General features: G+C 46.7%; 1 protein-coding gene across 1 annotated transcript in view; it reads left to right on the forward strand.

Moving 5' to 3' along the window:
- LOC133352406 (neprilysin-like) overlaps window positions 1-22022 on the forward strand; it is a 49623-nt gene that overhangs the window by 24437 nt on the left and 3164 nt on the right. The window contains exons 13-20 of the mRNA XM_061568027.1: window positions 2049-2147; window positions 6733-6816; window positions 7878-7981; window positions 8706-8764; window positions 10196-10315; window positions 11275-11408; window positions 18136-18201; window positions 19374-19469. Of these exons, the coding sequence (XP_061424011.1) occupies window positions 2049-2147; window positions 6733-6816; window positions 7878-7981; window positions 8706-8764; window positions 10196-10315; window positions 11275-11408; window positions 18136-18201; window positions 19374-19469 (762 nt within the window). The remainder of the gene's footprint in view (window positions 1-2048; window positions 2148-6732; window positions 6817-7877; window positions 7982-8705; window positions 8765-10195; window positions 10316-11274; window positions 11409-18135; window positions 18202-19373; window positions 19470-22022) is intronic.

Here is a 22022-nt window from a genome sequence, read left to right on the forward strand (position 1 = left end):
AATCATTATTACTGTCATTATTTTTGTACCAAATGTGTGGGCAAAATATCATTCTCAATCCACAAATGCATAAAAGCCCCCTTCGCCATGTCAGTAATAGTGTTTGTTTAACCATACCTCACCACGCTGGTCAGAGCGGTTTGTTGAAGAGTTGGGTGGGCAGACAGACAGGACGGGTTCCGACGGGTTAATTTGCCACTGATGTTTGCCGTGGGTGAGGCATCGATTCCTGGGTCGCGGGGATTCTGGCGCAACTTCCTGACCCATTCACCACCAAATTCGATAGCATTGCCCAGCAGCCTTTGAAATATTTGATTCAATTTCATCTGCAGACAATTACTGAATAACTCATGTCGAGTCTTTGTGAATCCACTGCTGGATGAGGGCCTCCCCAGGCAGTGCGGCCCATGGGAGTTGCTCGACCGTTCTTCACCACGCTGCTCGGTGTGGGTTGGTGAAGGCAGAGAGCATGAATGCTGCGGAGCATAGAAGTAGAGTCCAACATTGGGTTGTGTGTGTCCTCTGCTGCTACTGCTGCGTAACATAGCCCCCCCCCCCCCCACAGCCAATAACAACCTGCTCCACATGGTGGCCACTATATCCAGGGTTCGACCCAGCTTAGTCGCTCCCTGGGTGTGAAGAGATTTGGCTCGGGAAGGATCGGTTGTTTTCTAGGCGATGTAGAATGCGTGAAATGCTCCACGGCGCACGTTGTCACGTTGTAACGTGCGTTACGGCCGGTGTGTGCCGGTGTGTGCCGGCAGCCAGAGGTTAACGTCAACGTCTAAACAGAGTGAAGCGCTGCTGGAGGCTACCCAAGGGCCAGTGTGGTTATCAGTCGTCCTATTGCGCGTGCTGCGCGTCGCAGCGCCGAAGTGTGCCACGTTTCCTTCGCCGATTGCGGCTGGAGCCGAGCGGCGTGAGAGCTCTTTGCCTCCGTGAGTAAATGTAACGCAGCGCGAGGCAGGGCGCTTAAGTGACGGTCATATTTTATTTTGCCTGGCGACCACAAGATTAATGGTCGCCATGGTTCAATCTACCGTGGCGTACATTACCGTCTCTGCACTTGCCTCAATGAAGCCCCGTATATGTGTGTGGGTACGTGCACGTGGGTTCGTGCGTGCGTGCGTGCACGTGGGTTGCGTGCGTGCGTGCGCACATTCTGGAGAGCAGGTGGTGCCGTGGATATCGCACTGCCTCCCCTTGGTCGACTCAGCCTTTCATGAGTGCCCGGTGCTGTGTGTATAAAAGTTCACCGCCGAGGAGGAGAGGAAGGCGGCTGGGCTTGGTGTTGTTCGCCACCGACGCCATCGTGATCCGTGCTGGCCTTCATTGGCGCACGCTAACAGCGCGTGCCGCAATAGTCTGTTAAATACTAGAACGGGAGATCCCTCCGTCTCTCTTTGTTTTTGCTTTTGTTCGTACATGCGTACATGTGTGTGTGTGTGACTCCAGAGCGAGTGGCGTAGTGTTCGTCGTAATGCGCTGTCAACTCGAGTTTGACTCCTGAGCCCTGGGCTAACAGCAGTGATAATATCCCCGAGGATCACACGAGTATCCGGCACGTGGTTTGTAAACATCAATACTCGGGATGAAGGGCAGTTGGTTGGGGGTGGTGCTGGTCCATAGATTTATAGGCAAAAATGAATATATAAAAAATGCATGACCAATTGGACTAGTGTCTGTCTATATTGCAGGGCTTTATTGGACATGTGAAAATTGTTCTTGATAAATAGCATACAAAGAAACAAACAATACAAATGAACGTGTATTGTCGCATTCAATAACTAATTAGCCATGCATCTATTATTTGTGCTGTACATTTTTCTCATGCAAAACGTATGTATATATATGTATTACTTTTACAAACCTGGCTATACCCGAGCAGTAGCGTTGATTATATCTTGTGGCAGCCCCCTTCCAGCAGGCAGGATAATAATGCGATCTGCGCGTGGGCTTTAGTGTCGAGTGCAATTTTTGCTCAAAGTTATATTTATTTTGCGAGTCACAAACGGGGCAGCGCAAGGTCGGTGTGGATTTGTCCCCAGGTGGAGATGATGATCGAGAGGCTGCGGGAAGCCTTCATTCGCACGCTCGACGAGATGACGTGGATGGACGATCGGACACGAGCGAGGGCGCGCGAAAAGGTGCTCTCATGTGCAGCAATCCAACAGCACCCACCCCAGCCTGTCATGCATCGGGCTTCCTCAAAGGGACACATCCCTGGTGGAATTATTCAAATTTGGCAAATGTTGCAGTCGCCGACCACGATTGCAATTAATTTAAACTGAACAACATTTTTTTTTCCAGGTAAGGCCCACTGAGCTATGTAGCTCTTTTCGATTTAAAGCTTTCGTGACTGCAGGGATTCATCTTCTTGGTTATTTCGGTAAAGTCACGGATAAGGGAAATAATAAAGTAATAAAAATAAAACATAATAAAATAATATTATATATAATATATATTATAATATTTTTATATTATTTTATTTTATGATGTTTTATTTTTATTATTGTATTATTTCCCTTCTACGTGACTTTACCGAAAGAACCAAGAAGATATGTAGCTCTTTATTCAGAATCGACCTGGCCACAAATGACAGCTCAACCAAGTAGCTTGTTATCACGGGGACATTCATGGCAGCAGCCAAATACTCTCAACGCGTCTGTCTAAATGTGGAGGGAAAAACCGGAGGACCCTTACACAAATCCACGCGACCACGTGGAGAGAGACACGCAAACTCCAATTATCCAGCAGTTGTCAGGGTCGGGATCAAACCCACGCCCTCCTGCATAGCAGGCAAGGTAGTTAACATTGTTATAGGCGGTGAGACTCGGAGTTAATTGAAGCAGCCACAGCAGGTTTCTGTATCCATCGGGTTTAATTTAGTCAATAATGTAAAACAACAATGTAAAGTTATCCTACAAACAGCTTGACATATAGCGGAGAGCTAACCAGCCGTGCCCAAGGCAGCAGCTTGCCCGATCCCCAAATACACTTACCGATCACTGGCTCCAGCCCCCTTATATGGGTGGAAACCTCTCCCCAAATAAATGATGCCATCATTAAATCCAGCTGCTCACCAAATGCCCCGCTACTTGGGGAGACGCCGCACCGCCTGAGTGCAATCATCCCGGGTTTGGGGACCAGGAGCACGTGAACGTTCATACGCGGAGGCTGGGACAAGGGTAATAACGTCACGTGCTGTGTGTTGAACTTCTTTTCGCACCGTACGTAGCCAACCGTGCAAATTGGAGGTGCGGAGGGAGGAGAACAACCTGAACACAAAAAAGTTGTTCTCTAGAAAGGAGTTTGAATCGAGATGATTTTAAAGTGCATTGCTGCAGTGGCTTCCTCATATCGGAAGGAAATGGTGCTGGGGTTGGACAACAGGAGGTTAAAGGGGAGGATAACTAACGTACTGGAGGGAAAGAAAGGGGCAGGGGAGAGGGTGGAGGGAGTGAACCTGGGGGAGTCAGGGGACGTCACGAGATCTTTAACGTCCACACCGTGAAACAGACGCCGTGGTCGTATTTTACGGTTAATACCCAACGAGGTAAACTCCAGGGCGGCCTGTCGGGTGGGAACCGCGAACCGCGAACCTCTGCAACTTGCCAACGGCCCATTGTCCAACTGTCCCCTTTACCCAGCGGGGAGCCGCCATGCTATTGTCTGACCCTGTCTGCAGCGTTTCATTCTCTGTGTACATTCATCTTCCCTGCAAACTTTGGCGGATCACAATGTCCCGGGCAGTTGCATTGTTGTGAGGCTTTATTTCACAAATTGTGCCGCGAGATTTCCATTGCACGCAAGTAATTGACTCTCTGGAGGATGTATTTTCTTGTACACATCTGTTTTTTTTTCCTTCTTATTGTGTAGCAGTACTTGCGACTCCCTGCTAAAATGAGCAATTGAGCAGCACTTATTTTCTACAGCTGTCTGATGTATTTCCAGGTTTGTACTAATGTTCGTCGGCGCGATGTCCGACGTTTTGCTCCGCGTGCTTCAATTCTTGCTCTGTTCCTGAAGAAGCTCCCAGCACGTTGATCGAAACGTCGGACACCGTGCCAATTAACCAGCAGCGCAACCTGAAAGAAAAAACACCTCCAAGAGCTAAACAGCGCAAATGTGAAAAGCTACGCTTGTGGTGTTACTGATTTCTATTGTCGGCATGAGGCAGTTATGGACATTTGAAATCCCATGGGTGGGAGTTTAAAATACCTTTGGCAGCCAACCACATATTAACACACACACACATGCCTCAGTCACTTCTGTCACTACAAGAGGCCTCCTGCAGTGACGGAAGTGGATGAACATTCCATATTCATGACACAGTTTGCCATCTTTTACCCAGCACCTCCAATAAGCAAAGTTGGCTACGTACGATGCAAAATAAGTTCAATATAGTTTAACACGTAGGCTTTCGCGACCAATATCATCCATAATATAGGGTTTTTATGGGTTAGATTACGTAAATATTTAAACCCCTCCACCACCCGACACAGCCAACTAGTAAGGGTTGTCACGTAAACAGAACGTGCCAATTCGTCACTAGTGTGTAGTGTAGTGTATAGTGTAGTGTATAGTGTAGTGTATAGTAGTGTATAGTGTAGTGTATAGTGGAGTGTATAGTAGTGTCGTGTATAATAGTGTATAGTGTAGTGTATAGTGGTGTAGTGTATAGTGGAGTGTGTAGTAGTGTAGTGTATAGTGTAGTATACTAGTACAGCACACCGGTTGTGACATTTCGCCGATAATTTCAACTATCTTTATCAGGCAACAGCCAGATTTGTGGAGAAGTCCACCTGTTTCGTTCCTTATATAGATCCTACTACGTCAATATACATACTATGTTGAAATTATTCCCCTCTAATACCTGGTTAGTGCGGCTAAGATGCTTGGCAGTGACGGGTGTACATATATAAATATGTATAATTTGCGGGCCATTTCAAAAGCGGTAGGCCTCGTGACTGCAAGCAGTGCGAATCAAATTCACAAGCCATCAAAAACCCGCGGGTTGAAAGGTTCCCCACAAAATGGTACTCAATGTATTGACCCATGCTCCTGATGGATGATGGTCTAAATCGAGCACTGACCGCGATTTGAACTTGCGACCTTCCAATTGTGAATCAAGCGCTCAACCAAAACCCTACCTGGTCAGCTGGTACCATGAGATACCGACAGAGGGATGGATATAGATTGCAATAGATTCCTCTGCCTCGCGTTGCCACTAGAAATTGATCTCTGCTAGCCCGGTACAATCCCATCGCACAACCCTCACACTGGGGGCAAGATGTGCTCGCTATTGGCACCTTCCAGCGATGTATTGCCAATTATCTACATGGGCCTTGACTTGGTGGCCATGGTCAATGGAGAGCTGCTATTAGGCCGGATGAGTGTAACCGACATGGATCGGAAACGTGGACATTGAAAAAAAGGAAACTGAACAAAGGCTTAAGTGTGCAAAGAAGCACGGAGTGGTGCCATCCTTGGAGTCGGAAAAGAAAACACGTGGCTAACATGGCAGGTGTCGTGACGGGGTACTGCAAGATCTTACCATGTCTGTCCAGTCCTCGTCAAGCTGCATTGGCTTCCTAGTTTGCCGAACGAATGCGTTATAAGGTCGCACATGCGTTACACACAAAGTGGTTGCCAAAAATGAACCACAATACCTTGCTGATGTCGTCAAGAGCATAAACCATCGCGCAAACTCCGGTCATCCTGGCAGCGGCTTTTGACGAGCCATCGAACAAAGACGATTACCCCATCACGCACTTTCAGATGCGCTTCTGCGGCCGTCCGCAATGCTCTTCCGATGTTAGGAAGCGACTGGAGCTATGCAGTTTTAAATCTAGATTGAAAACGAATTACTTTAGAACTGTGTTTTGTTTTTAGTTTTTGTTGTCCTTCCCCCCACCCGCCGCACCTCCGATTAGCACGGTTGGCTACGTACGGTGCGAAAGAAGTTCAACGCACGCACATGCATACAGATAGGATAACAAAGGGACGTGATATTTGACTGTCACGACGAGTTTGTGTGCTCGGGGACAGACTCATTGTTCGGAGGGGGTGGTGGCCGATGGTTGATACTGACGAGGGAATTGCACCGTAGAGCAGTCCTTCTCAACCGGGGGTACGTGGACCCCTGGGGGTACGAAAGGTGATTTTTATAAACGTGTGAAATTATATCGTGCGTGAGAGTCATTGGTGAATACTCGTCTACGAACCAGCCTGCATAAAATATCTAGGATGACATTTTTATCTATTTGGAAACCTAAAACTGAATAACATACTTTTCTAAACACAATTGCGGTTTCCAAGAGTAACCAGTGAGCATGAACACATTTCCTTGCAGTTACTCGCTCGTTCGGGTACCTCGACAAATGGACAATTGGTTAATATATTGATGTTCGTTATTCATACATTTATTATCTCAGAACGATGTTGGCTCAGGCAAGGCGCGGGTCTCCTCGGTTGAGACAAAATTCAACAGGGGGGCTCGAGTAGCCAAACAAGGTTGAGAGCGACTGCCCTAGAGCACGGAGACGGAGGGATGAGATGAGGTCCGTGCCCAAAGGCGAGATGCATTCTTGAGTCATGAGACGCGTGATGGTGGGCAACGACTTGGTGATGCTTTCATCCAGCAGTGAATAAGTCATGGCCGATGCCCATAGTCAAAGTGTAGCCAATAGGCCGTTGTTGTTTTTTTTTCACCCTGACTTTCGTTCACAGGCGTTGGCCATCACCACTCAGATGGGGTACGCGGATTACATTGTGGACGAAAACAACCCCAGGCTTGACGAAGAGTACGCAGACGTAAGTAACTATCACCCCCGTTGTGCGCTCGACTCAATAACGTTACCAGTTAAGAGCCCACGCGTCTCTTTAGCAAGAGAGACATTGGGTCAATTGTGAGAATATTTTATTTTTAACAAGCATAGGCCTGCGTGTCTGTCTTTGCCTTGGTATATATGGGTGCGCAGTGGGGAGCACTGGTGGTGCATCCACAAGTCATTCCATTCGACTGGCCCTCAACACCTGGGTCTGCCCTGTGACCTCCCGTGCCCAGCGAGCCTTCGGCACTTCACGCTAGCCCCGTGTGTCGAGCATAGCAGACGTCACTGCCACTTAGTGGCCAACGATGGCTACTGTTAATATTAATTTTGAACGTGCAAGCGGACACGTATTCGTACTGTCGATATCACGTTCAATGTACGCACGTACGAGTGCATCGCTTTTGTCGCTCCACTGCTGGATGAGTGGCCTCCGCCATGCCGTACGGGCGTTATTCCGTTTCGCTGACTGGTGCCGAGAGCACAGGTGCTGCAGCATGGAAGCTTAGTACAACCACCATTGGAACCTCATTTGCCAGTAGAAAAATATGATAATTGTTTTTTTACCCTTTTATCTGGCAACAAAAATGACACCTTTTTTTACGAGGAGTCATGTTTGCATAGACCACAATACCTGCAGTCATAATGCAAACAAAAAACATAACTTTGATAATGTATGCACTGTCCTTGAAGTTGATTGGTCCACACCCGAGACAGCTTTTCTTAGAGCCTAGTCTCACATGGTGTTGGACCATATGACGCCAAAAGGCGCACAACGTGTGGACCAATCAACTTCAATGACAGTGCATACATTATCAGAGTTATGTTTTTTGTTTGCATTATGACTGCGGGTATTGTGGTCTATGCAAACATGACTCCTCGTAAAAAAAGGTGTCAGTTTTGTTGCCAGATAATAATAGAGTACAACCGTTGATTTGTGTTGTTGCACCCACCCCCTGTTGCCCGCCATGTGTAGTGGTGGCGTGACCCTGGGCTAACTTCGTAACCTATATGGCCATGTGTTTTATTTATGTGCTTTTTAAGTTGAACTACGATGAAGACGTGTATTTTGAAAACACCCTTCAAGATTTAGAATTCGCAGTGAAAAACGAATTAAAAAGGCTCCGACGAACAACCAGCAAGCAAGAGTAAGGTTTGAATGCGGTGATTGGTGGAGGATAATTGCAGATTCATCTTGCCTTGGTAAATCATTAATGAATGATAATTAGCATAACATTTTTTTTTCAAAGACTGTGATGAATACATTTTCATGGCTATGGACACGTAACAGGGATCCAACATTGTTTGCGTTTTGCGTGGCAATATTTAATCTTCACTGTTATTTAATATCATGATCACCAACATGATCACATTGTTTATTCACTGCTGAATGAAGGCCTCTGCATGCCCGCGCTCATCTCTCGTCCATCAGCCACCATTCCTTCCATAAATGTGGCCAGCCCAAGCCTACATATCCCACATTGATTAAGACTGCATCGGTTAATCACAATAAATACCTGAGTTGTGTTTGTTCCCCCCCCCCCATCCACGCGCAATATATTTGGTCTTTGACGCATTAAATATTAGCATGGTTGGCTTCGCACGGCGCGAAAGAAGCTCAACATACGTAAATACAAACTGTATATTGATGATTGTTGTATGAATTGCAAAAGGACAAATGACCCTCTAAACATGTATTATCATCTTTCTTTTTTAATATCACGATGATGAGTTTATGACCTCCACCATCGTCGTCATCATGATGGTTTTATGGTTTAGAAAATCGCTTTGATCGTTATTGTATGAAATATTGTGTTGTCCGTTTTCACAGGAATTGCGTTCATATGATCGTATTCATGTTTCTTATTTTAGGTGGGACATTGGCGCTGCAACAATAAATGCCTTTTACGACCCGAGCAAAAACCAGATCGGTAATGCATTTTCAGAGCAAATGATCGTGCAAATCCATTATTTACCAGAAGCGCACTTAGTAGGCATAGAAGCAAAATTCCTATTCGCTGCACGCACCAATTAATGTTGGCTACAAGCAGTGTGATTGAGGCAAGCGGCATCCAGGAGTGCATCTCATTTAATTAATCGCATTGCTCATTAGTGACGCAAATCTAGAGCGTATGCGGTTTCGCTGGCAAAACAACCACCTCGGCTGGAGTTGGTCGAATGTGCGCAAATTATATTGCTGGGTCAACTTGACACTGTCCTTCTTAATGTGCAATGTGAGTGTGACCCAGGAAATTATTACAGACCTGCTCACAGTCATTAAGCGGGGGCGGTGGGGGTGGGAGGGGGGTGGGCAGGGGTGGGGGGATTCATCATCAAGTGTTTATTTTTCCAGGGAAAATGTGAAAATGTTTAATGTCTCGTTTTAATAGAAAATGATACAAGCGAGGTCAAACACATTTTTAAAAGGGCTGTCGAATGTAGTTAAGAGAGCCCATACTGGGGACGTGTTTTGTACATTGTGTCCCACGATTAGTAATGGACACGTGGAACTTCACGTGATTCGTGACGTACATATGTTTCGGAAAAAAAAAACATTTTAAGCCTTTCATTGAAAATCTATAACCGCCACGCATATATACATATTTCACCAAATAAAATGCAAACAGTGCTACCTTTTACAACCATTGCACAATGAGATTCTCTTCCAAAGATGTGTGACCAGCGTGACAGCATGATCCACTGCCAGCCTTGCTGTCAGCAGTGACGTGAGCAAGCAGTCACAGGACTGCGCCTTAATCGTCATTTTATTTTTGTAACAACGAAAGAGAATTGCAGTATGCGTGCATTGTCATCCCCGCCTCGACTCACTAGCTCGTCTCCGCGCTCTCAACTGGCTCCCCATTGCCAGTAGGGTCACATACAAGACCGCCTGCCTCTGCCACAATGCCTTCACATCTGCCTGCCCGCCATATCTTTCTTCATTACTGACAACTTGCAGCTCAGCACACGGCAGATGCCTGCGCAGCGCGACTCACGACCTCCTCTCAATACCAAGATCCAGGATGGTCATGTCTACGCGCCGCTTCTCGGTGGCAGCCCCAACAGTCTGGAACGATATCCCTCTGCACATTCGCAGCATCACCTCAATCGCCTCCTTCAAGAGACACTTAAAAACTCACCTCTACAATCATGCTTTCGAGCGACTCTGAGCTTGGCTCCGCGCCTCTGAGTTGCGGCCACTACGTCTGCAAATTTGCGCGCGTTACAAATTGTATTGTTATTATTGTTAGCGCAACATAGTACAGGTGGAGGCTGCAGTGCTCTCCTGGCTAGGTTTCTACCCGCAAATGTAATTGTTGCTTCCTGCTGAATGCGTTTCAATCCACTCCCCACCAACGCAGTGTTCCCTGCGGGGATCCTGCAACCGCCCTTCTTCGGCCTGGGCCAGGCCATGTCCTTGAACTTTGGAGGCATCGGCATGGTGATCGGGCACGAGATAACCCACGGCTTCGACAACTTCGGTAAGACTTCACGGTGCAAACGTAAAAAAAGCGGGTCTGTGACGCCGTCTTCCTGAGCCTTTTTTTCCGATGCAAGCTGATGCACTGCTTCTGCTGTGAGTCCGAACAGAGGTGTGTTCACCACGTCACGTGACACATTGTGTTCACCACGTGACTAGACACAATGTGTTCATCTCGTCACGCGACACAATCTGTTCACCACGTGACGTGACACAATGTGTTCACCTCGTCACGTGACACAATGTGTTCACCTCGTCACGTGACACAATGTGTTCACCACGTGACGTGACACAATGTGTTCACCACGTGACGTGACACATTGTGTTCACCTCGTCACGTGACACGATGTGTTCACCACGTGACGCGACACAATGTGTTCACCTCGTGACGCGACACAATGTGTTCACCACGTGACGCGACACAATGTGTTCACCTCGTCACGTGACACATTGTGTTCACCACGTGACGTGACACATTGTGTTCACCACGTGACACGACTGGAATTTCGTGATTGAGAAAAAAGACAAAACACAAAAACTCAAGAAGACAAAATCAGAGCTCTAATTCTTTAAAGTTGTTATCGTCGACTCGTTTGTGGTTGAACACTTGGGCCTCTTAATAAAATGGCAGTAACCACAAAATCCTGCCTCCCGAAGGCAGGAAACCCCCGACAAGCCATGCCCAGCGTGGCGTGACCGATGAAGTCACTGAGCCCTGCCCATCACCTCCTCTCCAAATGGGTTCGGAGTTTTTGCGAATATAATCTTATTTGCAGGGTAATCGATTACTCTAACAATCGGATAGTTCAGCTTTAATCCGTTGTCAGGCACAATTCGATACGTTCATCGTGAGCATGAGAACTTATTGCAATCGATGGTCCGGATAGATTTCACCGTCACCCGTTGCGTAACTTTCACTTCTTGTCTGACGGCACGCGGTTTCTGCGATGCCTTCGCCAGGCCGTAAGTTCGACAAGGAGGGCAACCTCGTAGACTGGTGGACCGCCGAGTCTGATGAGGGCTTTGACTCGAGATCCAGGTGTCTGGTCAGTCAGTACAGCAGCTACACGTGGGACCTGGCTTCTGGACAAAATGTAAGTGACGCGCCCGCCACCTGGAGCTCACGGTTCCACGCTCGCGTCCTCCAGCTCACCGCGTCGTCGTTTTGTTGATATTTCAGTTGCTGAGCACAGATCCCCGAGGCTCACAGTGCCAACTGGTCGGCAACAAACAGCACGAATGAACGTGCAGTAGATATACTTTTCTTGATACGAGCGAGGTTATATTATCTTGGGGGAAATGAGAGACGATGATGGGAGGGAATTTCTCATGCGGGTGGTGCGGGGAAAGAGGAGTATATGGACCTTCAGTGTGGCGAGTGGGTGGGTGAGCGAGCGAGTGTGTGAATGCATGATTGGGTAGGTGAGTGAGTGAATGATTGGGTGGGTGTGTGAGTGAATGATTGGGTGGGTGATTGCGTGAATGAATGGTTGGTGTGAGTGAGTGAATGATTGGGTGGGTGAGTGAATGAATTGGGATGGTGAGTGAATGATTTGGATGGGTGAGTGAGTGAATGGTTGGGTGGGTGAGTGAATGGTTTGGTGGGTGAGTGAGTGAATGGTTGAGTGGGTGAGTGAGTGAATGATTGGATGAGTGAGTTATTGATTGGGTGGGTGAGTGAGTGAATGGTTTGGTGGGTGAGTGAGTGAATGGTTGAGTGGGTGAGTGAGTGAATGATTTGGTGGGTGAGTGATTTAATGATTGGGTGGGTGAGGTGAGTGTGTTATAGTGACCTGCAGTGTGGTGGCGGTTGAGCACAGTATGGATGAGACAAAACAATCAGCCTGGCAGACCAACTCCTCAAGACGGGTGGAATGGAATCAACAAGCGACTATAGATAAAGACTATGCCTTGTGGTTGCAGCAGTGTCTGCCAGGTGTATTTTAAAAAGCAAGCACTACGCGTGTAACATATATGGTGCTTTTAAATGGGTGGGTGGGGGAAGAGGTGAGTTCTGCAGGTAAACACCACTGGCTTTTTGAATTATAATCACCGTTTCACTGCCGTGCGTCAGGCGCAGTAACATGAACCGCAGTGGCTTTTTCCTTTCACCGCTTTGGAAGCTTCGCGCATTCAACAAGGGGCAGTGTTTCACTCACACGGTGTCTCAACGCGGTGGGTAATCACGTGCTGCAAATCGGCTCTGAGTGGCCGGAGCACAAACGGGAGCACAGAACTCCCACACGGCCGCTGTTTTTTTTAAAGCTTTCACGACGGTTGATCTCGCAAAAAGGAACGTTGCACCACGCGGACACGCGTGACGCGGCTCAGCGGTGGCGGCGATCGGCCGCTAGTTGCAGAGGTTCGCTTGCGCGAAACTAACGGCCGACCTGGTTGACCCTGTTACGTGTAATATGTAATAATAATAACAACGCTACGTGCCATCAGCTTCACTGTGGACGTCAAAGATCGCCCCCCCCCCCGTGACATCATTTGCAAGAGTAAGCCATTGCATATCAGCGTCAAAATCTAAATTTGCCAAAATGAAAAAAATTGCACCGCAAATTTACTCACCCATGACTGTCGATGGCAATCATCGCCCCATGCTGGCACACTGTGCCCCAGGTCACGCTTGCAAATGAGTCTCTTCCTAGTCTCTTGAACTCTCCCACCTGGTTAAGCAAAGTATACATCTCAATTTCAAACGCTTACGAAGACTAGAACTCTTCCAGATCGATGGTCCGTGCACGGAGCCAAAAGAAGGCCGCATCTTGTTGGGAGGATTGTGAAAGATTGCACGGGATGCTTTGGAGTTTAAATCGGCATCTGAGTGTGCATTTCACACATCGTCCTTTTTAAAATCCTTTATATTAAGTTCGCTTGCTTGCTTGCGTGCTTGCGTGCTTGCTTGCTTGCTTACGACCGTGCAAATCTTTCGGTCGTTTTTTAACCCACTTCCCGTGATCCAATCGAGCTGACATTTTGCACACAGACTCGTTGTGCGTGACAATTAATTTTCGTGAATTTTTTTTTCCAAAATTTTACACTGTTTAGGGAAAAACATTTAAATATTCAATTACCAATTGCTTAATGCTGGCAGACAATCATCTGACCCATAGGTGGCAGCCATCTCAAGCCAGAGGACGAGAGGACTCGAGCCGCCACGCATATAAAGGATTTAGAGTGAAAAACTTGGATTTTACGGGTTAATTTTTTTCATTAATCGGGTCTCTGAGCTCTGCATATGTGTGTGCGTCATCGAGCTTGAAGTGCAGTGGGGGAAATGAGGCTATGTTGAACTGATGTGAAATGAACAGGCTATATATATATATGACTGTGCTTGCCTTCAGTTCGGAGTGAATGTGGCACCACTCTTTATTGGCAGTCTTGATGAAAGTGAAACGCTTGAAAATGCATGAGGTCAGCATGAAGGTCGTTGAAAGTTAAAATCTGAGGCAAATTTTGCAATTTAGTGTTTTTATATTGAAAGATGTTGGTCGTGGGATTTGTAATTTTTTTGGCGGAGGCTATTTTGGGATTGAGAGTGAGCAGAATAAAAAGAAACATCCACACTATTTATGTACGTGATAGAAAAAAAATCAGAAATTTTCCCATCTGTGAGTCAGTCTGTTAATCACAGCGCTTGAGTTATTTTAACAGGGTTGATTAAAGTCGTTCTCCCTGTAAGGAACCAAGGAGCTGCGATTTTTGATGATGAGCAACGTAAGATATATGACCTTTGACCTATGTAAAAAAATAATACGGTTGAATGTTTTTACCTTGTTAATCCTGCATAGCTGTATACGTTTAGAGTTTCTTGATTTGAGAGTTGGGATAGATTTATAAAACGAAGAAACATCTAGGAACTCTGTGAGGAAGCAATCGAGTCTTTGCAGGGAACTTTTTAAAAAGATCATCATCAGCAGCAATGATATATCCACTGATGAAGTCATCCCCCCAGCATCATCACCATCCAGTACGCTTCTGCCCAAAGTTTCATCTCATTGCTACATCTCTGCAATCGTCATCCGATTAGCGCCGGTGGGTATGTGCGGTGTGACAAGTTAAACATACATACGTACTACCGGACGCGTTCTTTCATTTGTCTGAAATGCATTCACCGGTCTCGTCCATTGGGCCAGGATTCCTACCAGTGATGTGACCTGCCCATGGCCCCACTTGGCCCTTGGCTTATAGTTAAGGTACACGTGAGAAACACGTTCATCGATAGGAATGTCATTTGGGTGCCTTCACATTATCAGATAATGTGAACGCAATAACCTTTTGATACGTTGATTTATTTCCCCCCCACACCAACAACAACACAATTGTACTTCTCTTAAACGAGCTGTAATCATGAACGCATGAAGGTGCAGTGTTTTGGCAGTTGGTTCGAAGTGCTGATTTAATAAGCTGCTGAATCCAGACTGCCACCAATTACGAGAACCAAATCCCCGCAAGCGCGAGTCGGGTCCAGCATGGCTGTGTTCAGCTCGTGTTCGACATCAAGCCAGCAGAATGCATTGTAGATTGTAAGCTGGAAGCTATATTTGCAAAATCTAGCTCGGCCTTTAGGTTATTTCAAACACTTTTGGGTAAAAAAGTCGCTGAATCCGGTTATATTTGGAAACAAAAAATTATTTGCCGTGAACAGACTTCCCCTCCTCTTCCGGCACGTCTTGCCAACGTGGAAGAGTAGGCCAAGCGCCCTTTAGAGGGGCTGTAATGAGCTCGTTCTAGCGGGGGGGGGGGGCGGGGAGGCTTTCGCCAGTAGTGGTTTTAGGAGAAAAAAATTGCAGGGCTGCACCTTTACCTTGTATAGTGAGGTGATGTTTGTTAAACAACTGAATGTAAATTATCTCAAAGTAAGCTTGGTATGATGTTGTAAGGGGGGGTCTCTTTATCGTGTTGTTCTTGAGTACAGTGACATTAAAGTACGTTGTCTGAATACGTTAAAAGAGCCTAATGTGCGAATACCATTCCAGTCAACGTGAACAAACACTGAGCGAATCTTTCGATTTAAAGCTTTCGTGACTGCAGGGATTCATCTTCTTGGTTCTTTCGGTAAAGTCACGTAGAAGGGAAGTAATAAAATAATTAAAATAAAACACAATAAAATAATTCTCACAAATTATTTTATTCTCACAAATTATTTTATTGTGTTTTATTTTAATTATTTTATTACTTCCCTTCTACGTGACTTTACCGAAAGAACCAAGAAGATGAATAATTAAAATAAAACACAATAAAATAATTCTCACAAATTATTTTATTGTGTTTTATTTTAATTATTTTCTTACTTCCCTTCTACGTGACTTTACCGAAAGAACCAAGAAGACTGAGCGAATCGTTGAAGTGTTGTTTCGAATGATTCCTTCCGATACGGTCACTGAAACGTCACGTTAAGCACGCGCCACGTCACGGAGTGTCACGCCGCGTTTACACAACCGGTGTGGGGCAGAAGCGGATGTCAGTGGACCCGGAAAGAATGACAGTCGCTTGGTCAATGTGGTGACTCAGGTCACGCACGCAAACGAGACTCCTTTGATGGTCTCTTGACTTCTCGCCCGGGAGTAAAACAAAAAACAGCGTCAACTTGAAACTTGGTCCTGCTTTACAGCAAGTGTAACATTGCACGTCAGATAGTGTTTAAGATAAGGGGTGCGGTTATTGAAAGTGGTGGTGTAGTCATGGTCGTGGTGGTGGTGTAGTCTCACACACAGAACCATCGACTCGCATAGAGACCCACTGAGAGGCTGATATGTTCTGGAAGTGGCTTCATCGTCATGGCTTTCTGCACCAGATGATACTAGGAAAACCATAACAGGTGGCAACCCTGCTCAGAGCCCGACTGTGTTCTTATACATGCTTACAAGCACTATACTCTTTCTTTTTTTCGGTAAAGTCACGTAGGTGAAAATAAAATTTAATAACAATGAAATAAAATGAAAACAACAGAAAATGAAAACAATTAAATGTATTTGTTTTCATTTTTATTTAATTTTTATTTTCACCTACGTGACTTTACCGATTAAACCCAAAGGGTATGGAGCCTTGCAGTCACAAAAACTTCAAATCTAGTATCTTCCAAGCACTGTTTACAAGTTCACAGTTTCGTGTGTATTTAACCACAACCCACGCAAGACTTCAATTAAACAAATTCCGTTTTCTCGGCGGAGGCGTTAATCCAGCAGTGGTTTGACCACGACTGATGGTGAGGAGGACTTGATCCTCTTAAGGTATTCACATGCAGTGCTCATCCTGCTTAAACTTCACAGGAACAGAATGTTTGGTGACGTTTTCAGTTGGATGACTGCCAATTCCCAGTATGTGTGTTTGTTTGTGCTGTACTTTACTTCATTTGTAAGAAAATACTGTCACTTTTAAACACTGAATAATGCATTCAGGCATGCACTGTGGCAAGCGTGCCCTACGTGGGCTGACGTTTATTTTAATTCACGAGGATAAAAATGTAATATTTATATGTATAAAGAAGGAAAGTACAAGTTGTTAAACGTCTCTCGCCTGTTAATGTAAACGTCGATGACTGTCAGTCTGGTTTTCGAGTTAAAGTGAATTTTTTTTCCGGCTATTTTGAAGTCAAATAACGTCAACGTAACATTTCCCGTGAAAATAATGACCTTCAATTAATGATCATATTCGCAAAATTTTACCAAATATTCAAATTTATCTGCAGTGGTGTTCACGGTTTACAAACTGGTCTTGCAATCCAGCGGTCTCTGCCGGTCCGAATCAGTCTCCTGGTGCGGCGGTTGATGCAATCGACAGGTCTGGCCATCGTGGAAGAGTAGGCCAAATCACCGCAACGTCATAGGCTTCGTCGTCGAGGGCACAGTGGCGTGCAAGCGAGCGGCCGCGCGGCTAAGGCATGACCCTTGACCAGGCATTGAATTCGTTCTGTCGGGCCCCGTCCCTGGCATGTGTGGACGCTTCGTTGGCGAGAGGCGACCGCTGCTTCGTTAGATGTTGGCTTCTCAGCTCCGCCGTGTGTCCCATTCAAGCCACGGGTGAGAGCCCACGCGGAGACTTCAGATGATAATTAACATCCACGCCGATGCACTCTGCCGGTACGGTGGTGCTGGTGGTGGCGGCAGCCGCTAACCGCTACACTACCACTTCACACTACCACTCCACACTAAACGCTGCACAACCTCTGCGTGGCACATCTGTGTCGTGATTTGCGCGGCCACCACGTCGTAATGGACTTGTGTTCTTCTAGAAGTGAAGTGCGCGTTCGCGGCACGTGTCTTCCTGGACTGCACCGCGCGATGTTGTTGTCGCTTGTGCGTTTTCGTGGCAAGTTGGCACAGGCGGTGCATCTGCCACTCATCTCAGTCAGTCGACCCATGGACACCTGGGTCTGTGGCGTGACCTCCTTCCAGTGGGCATTCGACATTTCACGTGGCCTTAAAGTGCACATAGCCTGGCACAAGCGCCGTGGTGATATCGCCGCCACTCAGTGGCGAATGGCGTTTGTTGTTGTTGGAGTGGAAGTATAGCGGTTAGCGCACTGCGCTACGAACCCGGCAACACGAATTCGAACCGTAGGTTGACTCCGCATCAAATGAGTACCTGGTACAGTGTGTAGTAAACATCGCCACTCGGGAGACAAAGGCGGCCGGGCGTGGTGCACGCCAGCCGTCGTGTGCCTTTAATAGGCGCTCGCAAACAGCACTTTCCCAGACAGTCTGTTAAGGCTTATCCAGGAGTGAGTGGGTGTTTAGGCGGGATTTTTGTCTTTGTGTGTGTGTGTGTGCGCGCGTGTGGTATATGTAATGCGCGTGCGTTTGACTCCTCCAGCTCAGCGGAGTGAAGACCCTGGGAGAAAACATTGCGGACAACGGCGGCGTTCGCCATGCCTACTGGGTAATGAGAGACATTCCTCGCGCTGTCAGTCGACAGATGATTAATTTAAATGATGCCGTGGAAGGAAATGAGTGGTTAGAATAAAACATGTAAGAGCTGGCGCGGCTGTACTCAGGCGATGGGGGGGGGGGGTCAGCTCAGGCAGTTCTCCTGTGGAGGGAGTATTCCGACTTGGATAATGATCATCATGCTTTATGGCATATACCGAGTTCCCTGCCTCGCGAATTATAAATGCACCTTTAAAAAATGCAAAAGGTCATCAACATGCTCAGGTTGTACGGCGTGCGATGTCGCGGATAATCTCGCCGCATTGTTGAGCGGGCGTGATTCGGACGATCGCAGTGTGGAGTATGTGCAATGCCACCGCTTCCGTGGAGCAGTGTGCATGCACATCACTCGTATGCACGTACAATGATGATTTGGATGTGTATATTATCTTCATACAGCGCCATCTCAAGATGCTCTGTCTAAACACTTCCAAAGGCTAATGAAGTTGCCCAATGATAGAGCGAATTCATAATCCCAGTTTGGTGGTTGAACTCGGCCCATCATCATCATCATTCGAGGATCAATAAAATGGGTACCACTTTGCACATAAGTCAACAGTGGTTGTCCTATGGATGAACTCGCCCTCACCATAGGAATGTGGAATTTCCACTGCTGGTTTGGCAGGGCTGTGCTCAGTCGATGAGCACCACGCATTAAGACTGCCGGCAGGTGACATGCGTACGGCTACAGCGCGCGTGCGTGTGTACGTGTATGTGTGTACGTGTGTATGTGTGTACGTGTGTATGGGTATACGTGTGTATGTGTGTACGTGTGTATGGGTGTACGTGTGTATGGGTGCGGTAGTGTAGCGGTTAGCGCGCTGCACTACGAACCTGGCGACACGGGTTCGATTCCCGCTCACGTCCAACACCAGTGGCGATTATCTGAACCGGTCCTGGGCCTCCCCTAGGTCGACTCAGCTTCAATTGAATTCCTAGTGTGGTGTGTAAACATCGCCACTGGGGTGACAAAAGTCGACCGGGCATGGTGCTGGCCACCCACCCCATCGTGTGCCTTCATGGCTACTACTCACTAACAGCACTTACCCCAACGGTCTGTTAAGGCTATACCGGAGAAGGGGGATGTTTATCTTTATGCGTTTGTCGGCTGCTCTTGTGTCGCAGGCATACAGACGCTGGGTCGAGGAGCACGGGGAAGAGGCGCGCCTCCCCGGCCTCGCGCTGAATCACAAGCAGCTCTTCTTCCTCAACTTCGCCCAGGTACGCGAACGTCACCCGGGGCTCATGCGCAGGAGGTGCTCGCCGCCTCTCTAGATGGAGCGTCTTGTATGTTTGTCTGTAGAGCAATCAGCAGGCCTAATTACCTTGCCTGGTATACAGGAGGTCGTGGGTTTGATCCCCATGGTGGTGTGGATTTTTATCCGGGTCCTCCAGTTGAGCTATCATTAGTGCTCTTTGGTTCTTTTGGTAAAGTCACGTAGAAAGAAAATTAATTAAGTAATAGAATACGACATTTCGATTTCAACACAAGCAATCGTCATCAGGTAGAACTAAATTTGAGAGAGAGACAAAACACAGACACGGAGACACAGACACAAGCAGAGAGACACAAAGACTCACAGTGGGCCTTATCTGGTAAAATTATAAATAGTTCAGCAATTTAGTTTAAAACTATCCTTAACTGCCCCCCCCCACCATTCCTCCAATCCCATCCAATTAGATGAAGGCACCTCCAATTATCACGGTTGGTTACATACGGTGCGAACGAAATTCAACACACGTACATACTTGTGTGGCAGAGTTCACGGTAAAAAATTGCGGAGTTGTAAAAAGATCGGGTAAAACCACATTGCAGCAACATTGCCCCCCTACCGGGAGATTATATATATATATAATCGCGCATGCAACGTTGTGTGTGGATACCAAATGTACTCATTCTTATTACTACAATTGCTTACTCAGGAAAAGCCTCTCCGAGTTCAAAGACTCCTTTCCAGGAAGGTACTGCGAAGGTTTTTGCTCAGTACAAGGCGATGTTGATTTGTGTAAATCCCAATTTCAGTCACGTATTAATTGGCACTGGCATGTTTGTCCAATTCCTATTACATTGTACCTTTGTTTATTTGTTTTAAACAATGGAATGGAACTGGAGAACCCAGCGAAAGCCCATACCATACAGGGGGAGAGAACATCCAAACTCCACACAGAAAGGTTTCCTGAGTCAGGATTCCAACCCAAGCCCTTCTTGCTGTGATGTGCAAGCGTTACCATTACTCCACCCTGCGCCCACATAATTGCTGAAAATCAAGATAATAACCCTAACCTTGACCGCCACTTTTTCAATCTCCTATTTTCTACCCATTAACCTTGCTTCCTGGGCCTCAAACTCCATTTTTTTTACACAGCAGCTATTTTTTTTTAACAGAGCAGCTGTGTTTTTTTCATATCGCACCATCGTGCTGCAAAAATCTCAAAGCGCCGTTCAAGTAGCGACAAAACGACAGAGTGAACTGCACTGGCCAGTAGAGGGCGTGTGACCTCCTGACAATTTGGGGTTCAAGACATTACAATTACGTCACGATCTTTCTCAGAAAAAATTAAAGGCACATTTTCATTTATTTCTGAGCTAAATAGTCATTTTTCTCGAAACGACCTGGCCACAAATGATAGCTCAACGAAGTGGCTTATCATCATGTGGAAAGGTATTGCAGCAGCAAAATACTCTAAAACTCATGTTTCTCAATGTGGGGGGAATAACTGGAGGACCCGGAGAAAAATTCACATGACCACGGGGAGAGAGACGCGCAAACTCCAAATATACAACAGGGATCGAACCCACGACATTCTCTACACCAGGTGAGGTAGTTAACATGTCCTAGCCACCGTGATGATGATGAGCGAGAAACCACACAAACTCCAAATATACAGCAGCAGGCGTTAGGGTCGGGATCGAACCCACACAACCTTCACTACACCAGGCGAGGTAGTTAACATCTCCTAGCCACCATGATGATGATGAGCGAGAAAACACGCAAACTCCAAATATACAGTAGCAGGCGTCAGGGTCGGGATCGAACCCACGACCTCCTGTATATCAGGCGAGGTAGTTAACACCTCGCCACCACATTCGCGACTAAACGTCCGCCTTCAACGCCTCCACAGTTGTTGTGTCCACAGTTGTATCCGCCGTTGTGTCCACCCATCAAAACACAATTGCCAACGAATCCGCGCGCAAAATATTTGCCGCAGACGCTGCATGGAGCCCTCGCCGTGCATTCATCCTCCCAGCCGCTCCACCCCCCACCCACCCACCCACCACCAACTCCCGTCACACTCAGTGGAGAAGCACGGTGGTAAAGATGTCCAGAGTCGATTCGAAAATAGGTGCTCATTAAAGCGTGGCTAAAATGTCCACTTAAAAATTGTTGACACTCAAAAATATCTATGAAGTATGTGGTTGTGTTTTAAGAAAAATCGGAGAGTGGCGGCGAATGTTACAGGAATTATACAATCTCAGAAGGCCGTGTGGCCGACGTTTTGTATTTATTACGTTGAGGGACAGATGTGTCACGGAGGCGTATCATTTTGCTTATTCTTGTGTTTTACACTTAACTTATTTTGTTGGTTAAACGTGTGTATGCATAGAGGGTGTTCTGACAGCCGCTCGAATGAGTTCAAGCAATAGAATGTTGATCGAGTTTCTCTTTGAAAAACAGGCCTCTCAGTTATTTGCTTATCGTTATATATTTTTTGTCTGCTTATTGTTCGCATATGTGGGGATAATCTCCATCTGTTCCATTCGTATGGGAGAGA

The sequence above is a fragment of the Lethenteron reissneri genome, chromosome 40 (assembly GCF_015708825.2).
Source record: "Lethenteron reissneri isolate LAM-NWPU_2019-01 chromosome 40, ASM1570882v1, whole genome shotgun sequence".
Classification (NCBI taxonomy): Eukaryota; Metazoa; Chordata; class Hyperoartia; order Petromyzontiformes; family Petromyzontidae; genus Lethenteron; species Lethenteron reissneri.